Genomic DNA, 25,000 nt, shown 5'->3' with positions numbered 1-25,000 from the left:
CACAGAGCTACAGGAGACAGGTACACACACACACACACACACACACACAGAGCTACAGGAGACAGGTACACACACACACACACACACACAGAGCTACAGGAGACAGGTACACACACACACACACACACACACACACAGAGCTACAGGAGACAGGTACACACACACACACACACACACACACAGAGCTACAGGAGACAGGTACACACACACACACACACACACACACAGAGCTACAGGAGACAGGTACACACACACACACACACACACACACAGAGCTACAGGAGACAGGTACACACACACACACACACACACACAGAGCTACAGGAGACAGGTACACACACACACACACACACACACACACACACACAGAGCTACAGGAGACAGGTACACACACACACACACACACACACAGAGCTACAGGAGACAGGTACACACACACACAGAGCTACAGGAGACAGGTACACACACACACACACACACACACACAGAGCTACAGGAGACAGGTACACACACACACACACACACACACAGAGCTACAGGAGACAGGTACACACACACACACACACACACACACAGAGCTACAGGAGACAGGTACACACACACACACACACACACAGAGCTACAGGAGACAGGTACACACACACACACACACACACACACACACACACACAGAGCTACAGGAGACAGGTACACACACACACACACACACACACACACACACAGAGCTACAGGAGACAGGTACACACACACACACACACACACACAGAGCTACAGGAGACAGGTACACACACACACACACACACACACACACACACAGAGCTACAGGAGACAGGTACACACACACACACACACACACACACAGAGCTACAGGAGACAGGTACACACACACACACACAGAGCTACAGGAGACAGGTACACACACACACACACACACACACACACAGAGCTACAGGAGACAGGTACACACACACACACACACACACACACACAGAGCTACAGGAGACAGGTACACACACACACACACACACACACACACAGAGCTACAGGAGACAGGTACACACACACACACACACAGAGCTACAGGAGGCAGGTACACACACACACACACACACACACAGAGCTACAGGAGACAGGTACACACACACACACACACACACACACAGAGCTACAGGAGACAGGTACACACACACACACACACACACACACAGAGCTACAGGAGACAGGTACACACACACACACACACACAGAGCTACAGGAGACAGGTACACACACACACACACACACACACACACACAGAGCTACAGGAGACAGGTACACACACACACACACACACAGAGCTACAGGAGACAGGTACACACACACACACACACACACACAGAGCTACAGGAGACAGGTACACACACACACACACACACACACACACACACACACAGCTACAGGAGACAGGTACACACACACACACACACAGCTACAGGAGACAGGTACACACACACACACACACACACACACACAGAGCTACAGGAGACAGGTACACACACACACACACACAGAGCTACAGGAGACAGGTACACACACACACACACACAGAGCTACAGGAGACAGGTACACACACACACACACACACACACACAGAGCTACAGGAGACAGGTACACACACACACACACACACAGAGCTACAGGAGACAGGTACACACACACACACAGAGCTACAGGAGACAGGTACACACACACACACACACACACACACACACAGAGCTACAGGAGACAGGTACACACACACACACACACACACAGAGCTACAGGAGACAGGTACACACACACACACACACACAGAGCTACAGGAGACAGGTACACACACACACACACACACACACAGAGCTACAGGAGACAGGTACACACACACACACACACACACACAGAGCTACAGGAGACAGGTACACACACACACACACACAGAGCTACAGGAGACAGGTACACACACACACACACACACACACACACACACAGAGCTACAGGAGACAGGTACACACACACACACACACACACACAGAGCTACAGGAGACAGGTACACACACACACACACACACACACAGAGCTACAGGAGACAGGTACACACACACACACACACACACAGAGCTACAGGAGACAGGTACACACACACACAGAGCTACAGGAGACAGGTACACACACACACACACACACACACACAGAGCTACAGGAGACAGGTACACACACACACAGAGCTACAGGAGACAGGTACACACACACACACACACACACACAGAGCTACAGGAGACAGGTACACACACACACACACACACACACACAGAGCTACAGGAGGCAGGTACACACACACACACACACACACACACACAGCTACAGGAGACATGTACACACACACACAGAGCTACAGGAGACAGGTACACACACACACACACACACACACACACAGCTACAGGAGACAGGTACACACACACACACACACACACAGAGCTACAGGAGACAGGTACACACACACACACACACACACACACAGAGCTACAGGAGACAGGTACACACACACACACACACACACAGAGCTACAGGAGACAGGTACACACACACACACACACACACACACAGAGCTACAGGAGACAGGTACACACACACACACACACACACACACACACACACAGAGCTACAGGAGACAGGTACACACACACACAGAGCTACAGGAGACAGGTACACACACACACACACACACACACACACAGAGCTACAGGAGACAGGTACACACACACACACACACACACAGAGCTACAGGAGACAGGTACACACACACACACACACACACACACAGAGCTACAGGAGACAGGTACACACACACACACACACACACACACACAGAGCTACAGGAGACAGGTACACACACACACACACACACACACACACACAGAGCTACAGGAGACAGGTACATACACACACACACACACACACACAGAGCTACAGGAGACAGGTACACACACACACACACACACACAGAGCTACAGGAGACAGGTACACACACACACACACAGAGCTACAGGAGACAGGTACACACACACACACACACACACACACAGAGCTACAGGAGACAGGTACACACACACACACACACACACACACACAGAGCTACAGGAGACAGGTACACACACACACACACACACACACACACACACACAGAGCTACAGGAGACAGGTACACACACACACACACACACACACACAGAGCTACAGGAGACAGGTACACACACACACACACACACACACAGAGCTACAGGAGACAGGTACACACACACACACACACACACACACACACAGAGCTACAGGAGACAGGTACACACACACACACACACACACAGAGCTACAGGAGACAGGTACACACACACACACACACACACAGAGCTACAGGAGACAGGTACACACACACACACACACACACACACAGAGCTACAGGAGACAGGTACACACACACACACACACACACACACAGAGCTACAGGAGACAGGTACACACACACACACACACACACAGAGCTACAGGAGACAGGTACACACACACACACACACACACACACAGAGCTACAGGAGACAGGTACACACACACACACACACACACAGAGCTACAGGAGACAGGTACACACACACACACACACAGAGCTACAGGAGACAGGTACACACACACACACACACACACACACACACACACAGAGCTACAGGAGACAGGTACACACACACACACACACACACACAGAGCTACAGGAGACAGGTACACACACACACACACACACACACACACACACAGAGCTACAGGAGACAGGTACACACACACACACACACACAGAGCTACAGGAGACAGGTACACACACCCACAGCTACAGGAGACAGGTACACACACACACACACACACACACACACACAGAGCTACAGGAGACAGGTACACACACACACACACACACACACACAGAGCTACAGGAGGCAGGTACACACACACACACACACACACACACAGAGCTACAGGAGACAGGTACATACACACACACACACACACACACAGAGCTACAGGAGGCAGGTACACACACACACACACACACACACAGAGCTACAGGAGACAGGTATACACACACACACACACACAGAGCTACAGGAGACAGGTACACACACACACACACACACACACAGAGCTACAGGAGGCAGGTACACACACACACACACACACACACACACAGAGCTACAGGAGACAGGTACACACACACACACACACACACACACAGCTACAGGAGACAGGTATACACACACACAGAGCTACAGGAGACAGGTACACACACACACACACACACACACAGAGCTACAGGAGACAGGTACACACACACACACACACACACACAGAGCTACAGGAGACAGGTACACACACACACACACACACACACACAGAGCTACAGGAGACAGGTACACACACACACACACACACAGAGCTACAGGAGACAGGTACACACACACACACACACACACAGAGCTACAGGAGACAGGTACACACACACACACACACACACACAGAGCTACAGGAGACAGGTACACACACACACACAGAGCTACAGGAGACAGGTACACACACACACACACACACACACACAGAGCTACAGGAGACAGGTACACACACACACACACACACACACAGAGCTACAGGAGACAGGTACACACACACACACACACACACACACAGAGCTACAGGAGACAGGTACACACACACACACACACACACAGAGCTACAGGAGACAGGTACACACACACACACACACACACACACACACAGAGCTACAGGAGACAGGTACACACACACACACACACACACAGAGCTACAGGAGACAGGTACACACACACACACACACACACACACAGAGCTACAGGAGGCAGGTACACACACACACACACACAGAGCTACAGGAGACAGGTATACACACACACACACACACACACACAGCTACAGGAGACAGGTACACACACACACACACACACACTGTGGGAGAGTTACCTACAGCAGGTACACACACACACACACACACACACAGAGCTACAGGAGACAGGTACACACACACACACACACACAGAGCTACAGGAGACAGGTACACACACACACACACACAGAGCTACAGGAGACAGGTACACACACACACACACACACAGAGCTACAGGAGACAGGTACACACACACACACACACACAGAGCTACAGGAGACAGGTACACACACACACACACACACACACACACAGAGCTACAGGAGACAGGTACACACACACACACACACACACAGAGCTACAGGAGACAGGTACACACACACACACACACACACAGAGCTACAGGAGACAGGTACACACACACACACACACAGAGCTACAGGAGACAGGTACACACACACACACACACACACACACAGAGCTACAGGAGACAGGTACACACACACACACACACACACAGAGCTACAGGAGACAGGTACACACACACACACACACACACAGAGCTACAGGAGGCAGGTACACACACACACACACACACACACACACACAGAGCTACAGGAGACAGGTATACACACACACACACACACACACACAGAGCTACAGGAGACAGGTACACACACACACACACACACACACACAGAGCTACAGGAGACAGGTACACACACACACACACACACAGAGCTACAGGAGACAGGTACACACACACACACACACACACACACAGAGCTACAGGAGACAGGTACACACACACACACACACACACACAGAGCTACAGGAGACAGGTACACACACACACACACAGAGCTACAGGAGACAGGTACACACACACACACACACACACACAGAGCTACAGGAGACAGGTACACACACACACACACACACACACAGAGCTACAGGAGACAGGTACACACACACACACACACACACACACACAGAGCTACAGGAGACAGGTACACACACACACACACACACACACAGAGCTACAGGAGACAGGTACACACACACACACACACAGAGCTACAGGAGACAGGTACACACACACACACACACACACACACAGAGCTACAGGAGACAGGTACACACACACACACACAGAGCTACAGGAGACAGGTACACACACACACACACACACACAGAGCTACAGGAGACAGGTACACACACACACACACACACACACACACAGAGCTACAGGAGACAGGTACACACACACACACAGAGCTACAGGAGACAGGTACACACACACACACACACACACACAGAGCTACAGGAGACAGGTACACACACACACACACACACAGAGCTACAGGAGACAGGTACACACACACACACACACACACACACAGAGCTACAGGAGACAGGTACACACACACACACACACACACAGAGCTACAGGAGACAGGTACACACACACACACACACACACACACACACAGAGCTACAGGAGACAGGTACACACACACACACACACACACACACAGAGCTACAGGAGACAGGTACACACACACACACACACACACACACAGAGCTACAGGAGACAGGTATACACACACACACACACACACACACAGAGCTACAGGAGACAGGTACACACACACACAGAGCTACAGGAGACAGGTACACACACACACACACACAGAGCTACAGGAGACAGGTACACACACACACACACACACACACACAGAGCTACAGGAGACAGGTACACACACACACACAGAGCTACAGGAGACAGGTACACACACACACACACACACACAGAGCTACAGGAGACAGGTACACACACACACACACACACACACACAGAGCTACAGGAGACAGGTACACACACACACACACACAGAGCTACAGGAGACAGGTACACACACACACACAGAGCTACAGGAGACAGGTATACACACACACACACACAGAGCTACAGGAGGCAGGTACACACACACACACACAGAGCTACAGGAGACAGGTACACACACACACACACACACACACACAGAGCTACAGGAGACAGGTACACACACACACACACACACACACACAGAGCTACAGGAGACAGGTACACACACACACACACACACACAGAGCTACAGGAGACAGGTACACACACACACACACACACACACACAGAGCTACAGGAGACAGGTACACACACACACACACACACACACACAGAGCTACAGGAGACAGGTACACACACACACACAGAGCTACAGGAGACAGGTACACACACACACACACACACACACAGAGCTACAGGAGACAGGTACACACACACACACACACACACACAGAGCTACAGGAGACAGGTACACACACACACACACACACACAGAGCTACAGGAGACAGGTACACACACACACACACACACACACAGAGCTACAGGAGACAGGTACACACACACACACACAGAGCTACAGGAGACAGGTACACACACACACACACACACACACACACAGAGCTACAGGAGACAGGTACACACACACACACACAGAGCTACAGGAGACAGGTACACACACACACACACACACACACACACAGAGCTACAGGAGACAGGTACACACACACACACACACAGAGCTACAGGAGGCAGGTACACACACACACACACACACACACACACACAGAGCTACAGGAGACAGGTACACACACACACACAGAGCTACAGGAGACAGGTACACACACACACACACACACACACAGAGCTACAGGAGACAGGTACACACACACACACACACACAGAGCTACAGGAGACAGGTACACACACACACACACAGAGCTACAGGAGACAGGTACACACACACACACACACACACACAGAGCTACAGGAGACAGGTACACACACACACACACACACAGAGCTACAGGAGACAGGTACACACACACACACACACACACACACAGAGCTACAGGAGACAGGTACACACACACACACACACACACACAGAGCTACAGGAGACAGGTACACACACACACACACACACAGAGCTACAGGAGACAGGTACACACACACACACACACACACACACACACAGAGCTACAGGAGACAGGTACACACACACACACACACACACACAGAGCTACAGGAGACAGGTACACACACACACACACACACACAGAGCTACAGGAGACAGGTACACACACACACACACACACACACACAGAGCTACAGGAGACAGGTACACACACACACACACACACAGAGCTACAGGAGACAGGTACACACACACACACACACACACACAGAGCTACAGGAGACAGGTACACACACACACACACAGAGCTACAGGAGACAGGTACACACACACACACACACACACACACAGAGCTACAGGAGACAGGTACACACACACACACACACACACACACACAGAGCTACAGGAGACAGGTACACACACACACACAGAGCTACAGGAGACAGGTACACACACACACACACACACACACACAGAGCTACAGGAGGCAGGTACACACACACACACACACACACACACAGAGCTACAGGAGACAGGTATACACACACACACACACAGAGCTACAGGAGGCAGGTACACACACACACACACACACACACACACACAGAGCTACAGGAGACAGGTACACACACACACACACACAGAGCTACAGGAGACAGGTACACACACACACACACACACACACAGAGCTACAGGAGACAGGTACACACACACACACACACAGAGCTACAGGAGACAGGTACACACACACACACACACACAGAGCTACAGGAGACAGGTACACACACACACACACACACACACACACAGAGCTACAGGAGACAGGTACACACACACACACACAGAGCTACAGGAGACAGGTACACACACACACACACACACACACACACAGAGCTACAGGAGACAGGTACACACACACACACACACACACAGAGCTACAGGAGACAGGTACACACACACACACACACACACACACACACAGAGCTACAGGAGACAGGTACACACACACACACACACACACACACAGAGCTACAGGAGACAGGTACACACACACACACACACACACACACACAGAGCTACAGGAGACAGGTACACACACACACACACACACACACACAGAGCTACAGGAGACAGGTACACACACACACACACACACACACACACACACAGAGCTACAGGAGACAGGTACACACACACACACACACACACACAGAGCTACAGGAGACAGGTACACACACACACACACAGAGCTACAGGAGACAGGTACACACACACACACACACACACACAGAGCTACAGGAGACAGGTACACACACACACACACACACACACAGAGCTACAGGAGACAGGTACACACACACACACACACACACACACACACAGAGCTACAGGAGACAGGTACACACACACACACACACACACACACACACACAGAGAGCTACAGGAGACAGGTACACACACACACACACACACACACACACACACACACACAGAGCTACAGGAGGCAGGTACACACACACACACACACAGAGCTACAGGAGACAGGTACACACACACACACAGAGCTACAGGAGACAGGTACACACACACACACACACACACAGAGCTACAGGAGACAGGTACACACACACACACACACACACACACACAGAGCTACAGGAGACAGGTACACACACACACACACAGAGCTACAGGAGACAGGTACACACACACACACACACACACACACACACAGAGCTACAGGAGACAGGTACACACACACACACACACACACACACACAGAGCTACAGGAGGCAGGTACACACACACACACACACACACACAGAGCTACAGGAGACAGGTATACACACACACACACACACACAGAGCTACAGGAGACAGGTATACACACACACACACACAGAGCTACAGGAGGCAGGTACACACACACACACACACAGAGCTACAGGAGACAGGTACACACACACACACACACACACACACACACAGAGCTACAGGAGGCAGGTACACACACACACACACACACACAGAGCTACAGGAGACAGGTATACACACACACACACACACAGAGCTACAGGAGACAGGTACACACACACACACACACACACACACAGAGCTACAGGAGACAGGTACACACACACACACACACACAGAGCTACAGGAGACAGGTACACACACACACACACACACACACACAGCTACAGGAGACAGGTACACACACACACACACAGAGCTACAGGAGACAGGTACACACACACACACACACACACACACAGAGCTACAGGAGACAGGTACACACACACACACACACACACACACACAGAGCTACAGGAGACAGGTACACACACACACACACACACACACAGAGCTACAGGAGACAGGTACACACACACACACACACACACACACACACACACACACACAGAGCTACAGGAGACAGGTACACACACACACACACACACACACACAGAGCTACAGGAGACAGGTATACACACACACACACACACAGAGCTACAGGAGACAGGTACACACACACACACACACAGAGCTACAGGAGACAGGTATACACACACACACACACACACAGAGCTACAGGAGACAGGTACACACACACACACACACACACACACAGAGCTACAGGAGACAGGTACACACACACACACACACACACAGAGCTACAGGAGACAGGTACACACACACACACACACACAGAGCTACAGGAGACAGGTATAGACACACACACACACACACACAGAGCTACAGGAGACAGGTACACACACACACACACACACAGAGCTACAGGAGACAGGTACACACACACACACACACACAGAGCTACAGGAGACAGGTACACACACACACACACACACAGAGCTACAGGAGACAGGTACACACACACACACACAGAGCTACAGGAGACAGGTACACACACACACACACACACACACACACACAGAGCTACAGGAGACAGGTACACACACACACACACACACAGAGCTACAGGAGACAGGTACACACACACACACACACAGAGCTACAGGAGACAGGTACACACACACACACACACACACACAGAGCTACAGGAGGCAGGTACACACACACACACACACACACACACACAGAGCTACAGGAGACAGGTACACACACACACACACACACACACAGAGCTACAGGAGACAGGTACACACACACACACACACACACACAGAGCTACAGGAGACAGGTACACACACACACACACACACAGAGCTACAGGAGACAGGTACACACACACACACACACACAGAGCTACAGGAGACAGGTACACACACACACACACACACACACACAGAGCTACAGGAGGCAGGTACACACACACACACACACACACACACACACAGAGCTACAGGAGACAGGTACACACACACACACACACACACACACAGCTACAGGAGACAGGTACATACACACACACACACACACACACACAGCTACAGGAGACAGGTACACACACACACACACACACACACACAGCTACAGGAGACAGGTACACACACACACACACACACACACAGCTACAGGAGACAGGTACACACACACACACACACACAGCTACAGGAGACAGGTACACACACACACACACACACACAGAGCTACAGGAGACAGGTACACACACACACACACACACACACACAGAGCTACAGGAGACAGGTACACACACACACACACACACAGAGCTACAGGAGACAGGTACACACACACACACACACACACAGAGCTACAGGAGACAGGTACACACACACACACACACACACACACACACAGAGCTACAGGAGACAGGTACACACACACACAGAGCTACAGGAGACAGGTACATACACACACACACACACACACACAGAGCTACAGGAGACAGGTACATACACACACACACACACACACACAGAGCTACAGGAGACAGGTACACACACAGCCATATACACTATATTGCCAAAAGTTTTGGGACACCCCTCCATGTCATTGAATTCAGGTGTTCCAATCACTTCCATGGCCACAGGTGTATAAAGTCCAGTACCTAGGCATGCAGACTGCATCTACACACAGTTTGGGAAAGAATGGGTCACTCTCAGGAGATCAGTGAATTCAAGCGTGGTATCATGTTAATGTTTCCACCTGTGCAATAAGTCCATTCCTGACATTTCCTCACTACTAAATATTACACAGCCAGCTGTCAGTGGTATTCTGGCCTGCACAGAGTCCTGACCTCAACCCCATAGAAGACCCTTGGGATGAATTAGAGTGGATTCTGGGAGCCAGACCTTCTCATCCAACATCAGTGCCTGACCTCACAAATGTGCTTCTAGAGAAATGGTCAAAAATTCCCATAAACACACTCCTAAACCTTGTGGAAAGCCTTCCCTGAAGAGTTGTAATGTAATGTATATGTGAACACAGCTGCAAGAGATGCACCTAACTCTGGACTCTCTCTCTCTCTCTCTCTCTCTCAGATTCCTCTGTGGATATTAGTGAACTGTCCCCTCCTGTTTTCCATAGTTGTGGTCAACTGGAGGGATGGATGGTGCGAGGGATGGGGAAAGGAGGAGGAGCGAGTTACGGTTCTCTTTCAGACACTCCCTCTATCATCACACTCCCTCCAGCTCTCTCTCCTCCTCCTCTTGCATCACCCTTCCCCCCGCCTCGTCCAGCTCGCCCTGCCCCTCTCAGAACCATCTCTGCTCAGGAGCTGCAGAAGAACTTTCTGTGACACGCCCTGTAGTACAGGCTGGGAATCAAGAGCTCGACCGGTCAGATAAGAGTGTGTTAAAGGTTACGGTCTGGTCACAGAGCTCGACCGTCAAATAGAGTGTAAAATACTGTCTGTCAATCACAGAGGTCAACCATTCAAATCAGTGTGTAGTAAAGCCTGCCTTTTAATCACAGAGCTTGACTGGTCATGTTTAATTACAGTACAAGTTTACTGTTAATCATAGAGCTTAGCCAATCAGATTAAAGTTTAATAACAGCCTGCGTGTGTGCGTGTGTGAGTGTGTGTGAGTGTGTCTGTGTGCGTGTGTGAGTGTGTGTGTGTGCGTGTGTGAGTGTGTGAGTGTGTGTGAGTGTGTCTGTGTGCGTGTGTGAGTGTGTCTGTGTGCGTGTGTGAGTGTGTCTGTGTGCGTGTGTGAGTGTGTGTGTGAATGAGTGTGTCTGTGTGCGTGTGTGTGTGTGTGAGTGTGTCTGTGTGCGTGTGTGTGTGTGTCTGTGCGTGTGTGAGTGTGTGTGAGTGTGTCTGTGTGCGTGTGTGAGTGTGTGTGTGAATGAGTGTGTCTGTGTGTGTGTGTGTGTGTGTGTGTCTGTGTGCGCGTGTGTGTGTCGGGAGGTGGAGGATAAACCTGTATTGTGTGATTTTATTTTTTATTTTAATTAATTTTATTTAAATTTTATATTTATTATTTTAACCAGTTGTTATTTATACACTAATAAAGTAATCAATAGATTCTTTCTGTTCCTCGGTCACTCATGTTCCGGTGTGTGTAACGGAGATCCTCCTGATGGAGCGCGTGGGTGAATGTTTTCAGGATGTAGACTGAGCTCATGGTAACCATTAGATGCTGGAATGGACACCACTGACCTGAACAGGATCGAGCTCACAGAGAGGTCAGGTTATTGAACGCACTAGACTTTCTGGCAGCAGCGGCATTCCACTGATTATTTTTAGATGACCATTTGATTAGTTGTAAATATTTTATAGGTGAGAAAATCTGACCTCAGGGTTTTAGAGGATGGTCAGGGGTCAAATCAGGGTTCTATTCTAATTTAAAAACATAAAATGTCAGTAAAAGTACACAGTGCGTTGTCGGTATCGCGCGCCTTTAGTGCGCAGGTGCGACACAGTGCGGATTAGAGGGATAACGTGCACGCGCAGAAGTGGGTGAATTAGCTTGCGGGTGGCGATAGCAGTCTCCGGTCTGTCCCGGAGCGCACGAGGATGGAGGTCAGAACTGACCGGTTTAAAGAGGAAGCGGCCAAAGTCCTGGCGAAGATCCACCGGTAAGAATGTCCATAAACGTACACACTCTCTCTCTCTCTCTCTCTCTCTCTCTCTCTCTCTTACACACACACGCCTGCTTCAACATGTTCCGTTAAACTGTTCTGGTTGTCTCGTGCACGGCATGAAAATGTTTTATTTTGTTTATTTATTTATTTTTAATGAATTGTCTCGCGCGGGCGTTGTTAGTTTAGGATTGCACTGTAGACACAAGGACATGGACCGGGATTAGCGCGCGCATTCTGGGAACGGTGACGCGCACACAGACCTGCTCGCGCTCGGCTTTATTCCTCTCTGTATTTCACTCTTGGATCGAGAGAGAGAGGATAACATTCCGTCCTCTCGCATTTCATGTCATACTAAATATATAAACCTCAGTGTTTGTGTTAGTCTGTGTGTGTCTGTGTATGTGTTTTAACTAGATTAACTTGATTTGTATGCTATTTATAACGTGTCTCGTGCAGCCAATAACGTCACATCTCACCTGCATTGAGATGTGCGCGAGACAGTGCATCTCTAAAGTTAATGTGACGATCAATAGAACTGTCTGCTAATAAAACTATCAAATCTCACATGCACACACACTATAACACTTATGCACGTTACAGTGTGTGTAAGATAGTATAATAGGGCATGATGTGTGTTACAGTATGATGGTGTGTATGAGTGTGATGGTGTGTGTGAGAGTATGATGATGTGTTTTTTGTGCGGGAGAGAGAGTATGATGGTGTATGTGAGATAAATAAAGTAAATGAATAAAGTTTATAATTAACCCATAAGCAAGAAGGAAGAAAAAAAACGATGTTATAGCCTCTCTATAACTAATCTGCTAATCTCTATTAACAATGAACTTTTTTGATGCTTTCCTCCATGTGTGTGTTGGTGTCCTGTGATGCAGTTTGATCATCAATCTGTAGAGTTAGCTGCAGTTCATTTCACTTCAATTTACTGAGCAAAGAACAAAGCAGTGGGCTTAAGACAGAACCTTGTGGAACACCCAACATACGCATAGAGAAGTGACCATCTACATCTACACTCTGATAACGGTCAGTCAGATAAGACCTGAGCCAGGAGAGGGCAGTTCATTTAACACCAACAACATGTTCTAGCCTATTAAATAGAATAGTGTGGTCAATGGTGTGGTCAGTGGTGTCAAAAGCTGCACTATTATCGAGTAACACCAGTAAGGAGACACAACCCTGATCAGAGGGTTTTCATCCATTTCAGTATTATGAAGGGTGTACTCACATTCCACAATTTTAACATAGAGTTAGGTTTTCCATGATTAAATATGAAATAGTGTAGATGTAAGAATGTGAGCGTTGTGTCCTGAAACGGAGAAACGCATGGAGGTCACACTCTGGATCTTATTCTAACATTCGGATTAAATCTAGAAAATATTCACACTTCCAATTCAAATCTCTCTTTATTCTCACATCATCAACAACACAAGTGTAGAAGTGAATGAGATTCTTTAGTGCAGCTCCACACATTGCAGTTACAAATGTGCAACATTGATAAGTACAGTAAAAAAATATATATATATATATAAATTTTGGACACACCTAATTCCATGGTCTTTCCTGATGTTTATTTCTCTCTACATTGTAAAACAATGCTGAAGGTGGCCGAAATCCACAATAATGTCCTTTGAACAGTTGATATTGAGATATGTCTGCTACTGATGCTCTGTAAAGCCTTCATAACGCCTCTAATCTGAGGTGCTGTTAATTGGTGATTTCTGAGGCTGGTGACTCTAAATGAACTTCTCCTCTGCAGCACCTTTCTTGTCGTTACATATGGATTACTGAAGTCCATGTGTGTTATTTCATAGTTTTGAAATCTCCAGGATTGTTCTAGAATGTAGAAAATAAATCCCTAAACAAAAAACATTTAATTAAAAGGTGTGTCCAAACTTTTGACTGGTAGTGTGTATGTATATATATATGTTTATATATACAAATGAATGAAACAGCCTTTATTTGTCACATATACATTACAGCACAGTGAAATTCTTTCTTCACATATCCCATCCTTGGAGGTTGGGGTCAGAGCGCAGGGTCAGCCATGATACAGCGCCCCTGGAGCAGAGAGGGTTAAGGGCCTTGCTCAAGGGCCCAACAGCGGCAACTTGGCAGTGCTGGGGCTTGAACCCCTGATCTTCCGGTCAATGACCCAGAGCCGTAACCACTTGAGCCACCACTGCCCCTACATGTACAGTACATTCACGACCTGTCAGTTATAAAGTGTGGTGCTTTCTGACGTTAAACAGTGAGTGATGTGTGTTGTGGCGTATTGTTAGTCCTGATTGTTTAATAGTCTGATCGCCTGGGGGAAGAAACTGTCTTTCAGTTGGCTAGTTTTGGACTAGGCCATCCTGAAGGCAGCAGAGACAGTAGCTTGTGGCCCGGATGGGTCGGATGGTTCGGACTGCTCTCTGCAGTAGGGGTGCAATTAATGATTATTTTGGTTGTCGACTAATCTATCGATTTTTTTTTTTTTTGATTAGTCGAGTAATCACGATTATTTTTGGCAGCATCTATATCAGGCTTCAGTTTTACCTCATCTGCTCAAGGCTACACGTCAGTATAAGTCATCCTGTTGTCAGTCTCTGACAAAATAAGTTTTCAAAGGAAATTGAAAAATTGACCCATGAAACATGTATTTGTAGCATAAATGTATTTCTAACAAATTGTGATCATAAAAATAATTAAATAATACAAAATTACAGTGCAAGTTGTCTTTAAACAAAAAGACAATGTGCAGTCTAAATAGCACCAGTTACCCTGACTTGCATGAATGTTATAAGGTTAACACAAACTAAAGAATTGCTTTGCTTAAAGTGACAGTCCTGGCCATAAAAGTAAAAAAGTGCATCCCAAGCTGCATTGTCTTGAGGTTCGAATTTTCAAATACAGCTTCAAATGTAAACAAAAACATTTTCCAATCCAAATAACTGAATAATAGTTTATAAACACTGGATGGAATGTCTTGATCATCATCTTGAAGCTCTCTACTAAAATATAGAGAACAAAAGAGAAAGGTGTATTATTTCATGTTTTATCACAGTGTAACACGAAATATTATTTATTACTAACTTTCTATTGATTATATATCTTACAAATGAATTATTAATATGCTCCAAATCACAAATTAACTAGTTGACATTACGTGGAGTTTTAGTACCCAAATCATATTACTGTTTTTTTTACAGATTTAATATCTTACACATGAATTACTATTGATATGCTCCAAATCAGACAAACTAAATGATATTAAGTGGAGCCGTTTTATTATTAAATATGAACACGAGTATTAACACAAGAAAACACTGGACGTGTCAATGTAGGTTATGCTTATAAATCACTGATGAAAAATAACTCATTTTATAAACAGTCCCTTTTAAAGTTCTCTTAGATGGTGTAATGGCTTCCTCATGATATGCTCCAAACCACAGACGAACTAACTGATAGTAAGTGGAGCCGTTTTACTATTCAAAATGAACGCGAGTATTAACACAAGCAATAACTGGACATGTCAAAGTCAGCTACGCCTATGACAAATATATTTTCTTTTTATAAACTAACGCAGTTGAAAATAAAAGCACTATAAGTTATAAAGTCAACTCGTGAACTTACCTATCTGAGGTACATGACACCACAGCTCCCGGGTGCTTGCGCTTGAGATATTTCATGCATCGCTGTAGTGCTGCCTTGATATAACAGCTTAACTTCACATAGTTTGCATTTAACGTGTTTCGCCGTTTTGTTTTCCGTGAAATGTTCCCATACTTTAGAAACTTTTGGTCTCGCTTTTTTGCCTTCTTTGTTTGTCCGTTCCTCCATATTTCATGTGTTCTTCTTCTTCGGCACGGTGCAAAACCTCCTTTAGTGCGCTTCCTATAGTGTATTGGCGATAGAAATAAAGTTTGCCCCACAGTGTGTTGTCTTATCATACAGCATTTATAATACACAACGCGTCGACACTAAAATTCCGCATCGATGAATTTTTGTTGTCGACATAATCGATTATGTCGACTAATTGTTGCAGCCCTGCTCTGCAGTGCTCTGCGATTGAGAGCGGTGCAGTTGCTGTACCAGTTCCACAATCGCATGCAGAATGGTTTGTCTAAAGAAAGCACAAGGTTTAAGATGAAATCTACAGATTTATATTCAGCATATGGCTCTCGGGTCTGAAAGAAATAATTATCAATAGCAACTGGATAGACTTAGATTGAGTTGCTACACATCTTTTAGTATAAAGAACTTTTTGTAGGACACAGATTTTCATTCTAAATAACAATACACTCAGACTGTAGTACTCTCAGCCTTCAGAATACACTGAGCAGGACGGAGAGTAAAGCGGCGTGTTAGAGAAAAAGTCCAGAGACTAGAAATGCTTATTAATAATTCATCATTAGTCATTTAATATTACAGCAGTATTAATGTTTAATCAATGGGAAATTACACCACCAGTCTATACTGTGTGTGTGTGTGTGATACTGAAGGTTATATAAAGCAGTTTAAATGCATGTTCACATTGTTCCTTCTTCTTCTCCCCTCAGTGTGTTAGAGAAGCGTCAGGAGGAGAATGAAGGGATTGAGTTGTGTGATGGAGGAGGAGGAGTGCAGGTGGAGGAGAAGGTGGAGCCCGTTATAGACTGTACATGTTTCGGTTTGCCTCGTCGCTACATCATGGCCATCCTGTGCGGTTTAGGCTTCTGTATCTCCTTCGGCATACGGTGCAACCTGGGCGTGGCTGTAGTCAGCATGGTGAATGACCACACTACCTACAGGGGCAATAAGGCCATCAGCATGGTGAGTGTTTGTACATCTGTCTCTGGGTGTCATGGTGGTGCAGTCAGTAATATCGTCTCCTCACAGCTCCGGGGTCCAGTCCCATGTACTGTCACATGTTCTTTCCATTTCTTCTGGATGGTCTGGTCACCATCCACATGCCAGAAAGTAAATTGTCCTCTGTAATGGACCAATGGTTTGAGCAGTATTCCTGCCTCACACTCAGGAAAGAGTCCAGCTCCACTGCTTCCTGACCAGGATGAAATTCTTAAAGATGAATGATTGATTTTTGTCTCTTTTTGTCTCTTCTTGTCTAATCTCCATGTTCCTTGTCTCATTCCCACAGAGAGCTCAGTTCCTGTGGGATCCAGAGATTGTAGGTTTGATCCATGGCTCATTTTTTTGGGGTTACATTGTCACTCAGATTCCTGGTGGATTCATCTGCCAGAAATTTGCAGCCAACAGGTCAGTGTTCTGTCTACTTTAACTTCATGTAGCTCATCACTGGTACTGGTCAGAGCTTTGAGAAAGAAATGCAGTTTGCTTTGAAACCGTTTCACAAAGACCAGTTCCTGATGTTATAAAAAAACTCTGTATGACCAAAGGTTTGTGGATATTTCACACCCATCACACCCATGCGTGGTTCTTCTCCAAACTGTTGTACAGAACATCTCTGTGTAGCATTACAGTTTATCTTTAGTGGACCTCAGAGTCCAGTCCCTGCTCCAGCATGACCATGTCTCTGTGCACACAGAGCAGCTCCATGAGGACATGGTGTATGGAGGTGAAGGTTGGAGTGCAGAACTGGAGTGTCCTGCACTTTGACTCAACCACACTGACCAGCCACTGACCCCAGACCTCCTCACTCTCACAACACCAGAGTCTGATCTCACTAATGCTCTTGTAGCTGAATGATCACTAATCCCAATACACACACTCCAACATCTAGTGGAGAACCATCATAGAGGCTCATCACTGAAGTTCTTCAAAGAGTAAACATTATGTTTTTGGTTAAATTTACATTTACGGCATTTAGCAGAAGCCCTTATCCAGAGAGACTTACACTTATCTCATTTATACAACTGAGGGTTAAGGGCCTTGCTCAGGGGCCCAGCTGTGGCAGTCCTGGTATTCAAACTCACAACCTTCTGATCAGTGGTCCAACACCTTCACAATTAAGCTACCACATCCCTCGTGTTGTATGTGTGTGTAACGTTGTGTATAATTTGTAATAACTGCATGTAACATTTTGTTTAACTGTGCTCTGTGTGTGTGTGTGTTGCAGAGTGTTTGGTTTTGCGATTGTTGCCACGTCAGCATTGAACATGTTGATTCCATCAGCGGCTCGAATTCACTATGGGTGTGTGATAGTAGTGAGAGTGTTACAGGGACTGGTGGAGGTAACACACACACATCTATCTTCATTGTGTATATGAGTGTGTGTGTGTCTTGTGTAGTTGCTAAACTGACTGGCTTTATGACATTACACACTGATTTGATGTTTTAGGGTGTGTCTTACCCAGCATGCCATGGTATCTGGGCTAAATGGGCTCCGCCCCTTGAGAGAAGCAGATTGGCTACAACAGCGTTCTGTGGTAAGGTCAAAGTGTGTGTTAATGTGCGTGCGTGTTAATGTGTGTAAATGTGTGTGTGTGTTAATGTGTGTGTGTATGTGTGTCTGTTAATGTGTTTGTGTGTGTGTATGTGTGTTAATGTGTTTGTGTGTGTTAATGTGTGTGTTAATGTGTGTGTGTAAATGTGTGTGTGTATGTAAATGTGTGTGTGTGTTAATGTGTGTGTGTAAATGTGTGTTAGTGTGTTTTAATGTGTGTGTGTTAGTGTGTGTGTGTGTGTAAATGTGTGTGTTAATGTGCGTTTGTGTGTGTTAATGTGTGTTTGTGTGTAAGTATGTGTGTGTGCAAATGTGTGTTAGTGTGTTTTAATGTGTGTTAGTGTGTGCATGTTAATGTGCATGTGTGTGTAAATGTGTGTGTTTGTGTTAATGTATGTGTGTGTAAATATGTGTGTGCATGTTTTAATTTGTGTGTTAAAATGTGTGTGAATGTGTGTGTGTGTTAATGTGAGTGTGTGTAAATGTGTGTGTGGGTGTGTATTAATTTGTGTTAATGTGTGTGTTTGTGTGTATGTTTTAATGTGTGTGTGTTAATGTCTGTAAATGTGTGTTAGTGTGTGTAAATGTGTGTGTAAGTGTGTGTGTGTGTTAATGTGAGTGTGTGCAAATGTGTGTGTGGGGGTGTTTTAATGTGTGTGTGTGTGTGTATGTGTTTGTTAATGTGTTATTGTGTGTAAATGTGTGTATTAGATTAGATTAGATTAGATTCAACTTTGTCACTGCACATTTGGGTACAAGGCAACGAAATACAGTTAGCATCTAACCAGAAGTGCATTTTCGCATATATAATCCGTATATAAATAAATATAAATAATTTGCATATATAAACAATATATAAAAATATGAGCAAATGATTGTAGTGGTGCAATAAAGAAGGTGTTGTATACCATGATAATAATTAAACATATAAACAGAATTCAGAGGAGTTTTGTACAATAAGTGCAATGATTTAGATGTGTGCAATGAGGAAGATATTGTATACTATGATAAATAATTTGCATAATGTGTTTGTGTGTGTGTGTTGATGTGCGTGTGTGTGAGGGTGTGTGTAAATGTGTGTGTTTGTGCGTGTGTGTTAATGTGTGTGTGTTAATGTGTGTGTCTGTGTTAATGTGTATGTTAGTGTGAGTGTGTGTGTGTTAATGTGTGTGTGTGTTAATGTGTGTGTTAGTGTGTGTGTGATAATGTGTGTGTACTGTAAGTGTGTTTTAGTGTGTATATGTGTCTGTGTGTAAATGTGTGTCTGTATGTGTTAATGTGTGTGTGTGTTTATGTGAATGTCTGTGTTAATGTGTGTGTGTGTGTATTTCTAGGCTCTTATGCTGGAGCTGTGATAGCGATGCCTCTTGCAGGAGTGTTAGTGCAGTACTCCGGCTGGGCGTCTGTCTTTTATGTTTACGGTGAGGGAAACACACACACACAGCTTCAGGTTCATTCAGTGTCTTTCTTCTTCTTCTCCTGTACACCATCCATCACACACACTTCTTCTTTTACTGAATAAACCTCTTTCTGTAGAAATACAACTCCTGCCAAAAAGTATGGAATCACCACTCTTGGAAGATGTTCATTCAATTGTTTAATTGTGTAGAAAAAAAAAACAATCACAGACATGCCACAAAACTACAGGGGTTGGACAATGAAACTGAAACACTGGCCAATTTAGTGTTGTAGTGTTAGTGTTTTTCGGATTGTATCCAAAAAACATAAAACCACAGCTGCCCAACTCATTGCAGAATTAGATGTGCACCTCAACTGTTTCCACAGGGAGACAGCTTGAGAATGCTTGAACTGTTATCTGCTTTTTTTGCGGTTGTGCTGTCTGGTAAAGCTGTTTTGTGTCCACTGTGAAATAGATTATATAATTAAAATGTGTGTGTGTGTGTGTAGGTAGTTTTGGGATCACCTGGTACTTGTTCTGGATTCTGGTGTCATATGAGAGTCCAGCTGCTCATCCTACCATCACACCAGAAGAGAGGAAGTACATTGAGGAGGCCATAGGAGAGTCTGCCACATTTCAAAACCCGCTGACGGTACACACACACACGGACACACACAGACAGTGTCTTTATTGTTACAAATAGGAAAGTTCTACTCAAGCTACAGTGTTCCACCTTGTTTTGGACCTGTCCAGAACCTCATCTCTCTTCAGCATTGTGACTTTCCTATCAGGGTCACAGTACTAATGATGTCTTTATGTTGTGGATCCTGTGAAATGTACATGTACATAGTGACTTGGCTGTTCTGACATCTATTCAGTTTTTTCAGTATCAGTTTAATTTATTTTATGGTGTTGAAGAAGTAGCTGAGTGACCTGTGTAGTGACCTGTATGGACAGAAATGGCGAATCCTTTTGATGTTACTAAGAGAAATCAGCTTGAGGGTGTCAGGTTAGCACAGTGAGAAGACAAGGACAGAAATGGACATGGTTACCCCAAGGCTGTGTGCAGTTCCTAAAGATTTCCAAGATCTCAAGATCCTGACATGGTTGTGACTCACCTGGGATAAACAGCTGTTGGTTAGCTGCCATCCATGATGAGAAGTTTGTCAGACATGCTGATACCTGAGCAGGAACATGAGTGTCTGAGATAGGGATGGAGAAAACAAGTCAAGTGTCCTCCACATAGCAGAGGTACGAAAACCCATGTGAGGATTGGAGATAGATGTAGAAAAGAAGAGAACCAAGTACTGAGCTTTGTGGGACACCAGTGGAGCATCTACACAGAGCAGATGTGGATTCCCTCCCCCTGTTTAATGTGTAATCAAATTTTTTTAATGATGATGATGATGATATTTTTCTGTTTTTTTCTGCAGAAGTTCAACACTCCCTGGAGGAAGTTCTTCACATCCATGCCTGTTTATGCCATCATCGTGGCAAATTTCTGCCGCAGCTGGACTTTCTACCTGCTGCTCATCAGCCAGCCGGCTTATTTCAAGGAAGTGTTTGGCTTTGAGATAAGCAAGGTAACCTATACACACACACACACACACACAAAGAATGTATACACACACACTCAAGAAGTCCCGAACTTTCCTGGGCATGTGAACATTCACATGTTTACAGTGGCAGCTGCTATCAGCTCTACTGAGATGTTTAAACAGTAGAAGAATAGAAGCCACTTTCAGGACAGCCTGAAAGTCTCACAGACTCCTGCCACATGTGGCAGGACATTCAGGCGATCACGAACTACAAGACAACATTACCTGCCTGTGCCAGTGATGCCTCCTTATCAGATATGAACGACTTGAACGCCCCATTTGAGGTCCAGAACAACATAATGACAAGGAAGACCATTCTTCCTGCTCTGTCTGTCCACAGCTGATGTGAAGAGAACTCTATGCTGAGTTAACCCATGGAAGTCTGCTGGACCAGACAACATTCCTGGCAGGGAATGTGCAGAGCAGCTAGCAGATGTCTTCACTGACATCTTCAACATTTCCCTGAGCAGCGCTGTCGTCCCAACGTACCGCAAGACAATGACCATCGTCCCGGTGCCAAAGAAGTCTACGGTTTCCTGCCTCAATGACTATTGTCCCGTCGCACTCACACCCATTGTGATGAAATGCTTTGAGAGGCTCGTCATGATGCACATCAAGACACAGTTACCTCCCTCACTGGACCCCTTGCAGTTTGCATATCGTCCTAACTGCTCCACAGACAATGCCATCACCACAACCCTCCAGCTGGCCCTCACACACCTGGACTGTAAGGACTCATACGTACAAATGTTGTTCATAGACTTCAGTTCAGCATTCAACACAATCATCCCTCAGCACCTCATAGAGAAGCTGAGCCTGCTGGGCCTGAACACCTCTCTCTGCAACTGGATCTTGGATTTCCTGACTGGGAGACCTGATCGGGAACAGCATCTCCAGCACCACCACACTGAACACTGGAGCTCCTCAGGGCTGTGTGCTCAGTCCACTGCTGTTCACTCTGCTGACTCAGGACTGTGCAGCAATGCACAGATCCAACCACATCATCAAGTTTGCCAATGACACGACCGTGGTGGGTCTCATCAGCAAGAACGACGCGTCAGCGTACAGTGTAGAGTGTTGGTGCAGAGCCAACAACCTCTCCCTGAACGTCAGTAAGACTAAAGAGATGGTTGTTGACTTTAGGAGAGTACAGAGTGGCCATTCTCCTCTGTTCATCGACGGGTCCAACGTGGAGATTGTCAAGAGCACCAAATTCCTTGGTGTTCATCTGGTGGAGAACTTCACCTGGTCACTCAACATCACCAAGAAAGCCCAGCAGTATCTCTACTTCCTGCAGAGGCCGAGGAAAGCCCACCCCTCCACATTCTGACCATTTTCTATGTTCTATGATAAAGTTTAAAGTGAAGTTATTATTTATCTCTAATATTTATCCCTAATGAGAAGCCTGAGGTGAAGTTGGTGAGGAAAAACTCCCTGAGATGATCTGAGGAAGAAACCTTGGCAGGAACCAAGCTCAGAAGGGAACCTCATCCTTAACTGGGTGACACTGGACAGGAAATAATAATAATCTCCTTTCTACAACAGAAACCAAGAGCTCCTGAGGAACTAATAGGT

The 25,000-nt window shown here is 46.3% G+C and overlaps 2 protein-coding genes across 2 annotated transcripts in view; both read left to right on the top strand.

The window, feature by feature from the left end:
* LOC131354507 (uncharacterized) overlaps positions 1 to 13,246 on the top strand; it is a 20,313-nt gene extending 7,067 nt beyond the window's left edge. Inside the window, exon 3 of the mRNA XM_058392244.1 lies at positions 12,483 to 13,246. Coding sequence (XP_058248227.1) covers positions 12,483 to 12,739 — 257 coding nt within the window. The 3' untranslated portion in view covers positions 12,740 to 13,246. The remainder of the gene's footprint in view (positions 1 to 12,482) is intronic.
* A 276-nt stretch (positions 13,247 to 13,522) lies between these two features.
* The window catches only part of slc17a7b (solute carrier family 17 member 7b), a 38,762-nt gene continuing 27,284 nt past the window's right edge, over positions 13,523 to 25,000 (top strand). The window contains exons 1-8 of the mRNA XM_058375872.1: positions 13,523 to 14,022; positions 18,585 to 18,837; positions 19,163 to 19,281; positions 20,102 to 20,216; positions 20,324 to 20,411; positions 21,763 to 21,849; positions 22,337 to 22,479; positions 23,261 to 23,410. Of these exons, the coding sequence (XP_058231855.1) occupies positions 13,961 to 14,022; positions 18,585 to 18,837; positions 19,163 to 19,281; positions 20,102 to 20,216; positions 20,324 to 20,411; positions 21,763 to 21,849; positions 22,337 to 22,479; positions 23,261 to 23,410 (1,017 nt within the window). The 5' untranslated portion in view covers positions 13,523 to 13,960. The remainder of the gene's footprint in view (positions 14,023 to 18,584; positions 18,838 to 19,162; positions 19,282 to 20,101; positions 20,217 to 20,323; positions 20,412 to 21,762; positions 21,850 to 22,336; positions 22,480 to 23,260; positions 23,411 to 25,000) is intronic.

The sequence above is a fragment of the Hemibagrus wyckioides genome, linkage group LG01 (genome assembly GCF_019097595.1).
Source record: "Hemibagrus wyckioides isolate EC202008001 linkage group LG01, SWU_Hwy_1.0, whole genome shotgun sequence".
In the NCBI taxonomy this organism is placed as follows: domain Eukaryota; kingdom Metazoa; phylum Chordata; class Actinopteri; order Siluriformes; family Bagridae; genus Hemibagrus; species Hemibagrus wyckioides.
This window is presented reverse-complemented; position numbering and strand designations above follow the sequence as displayed.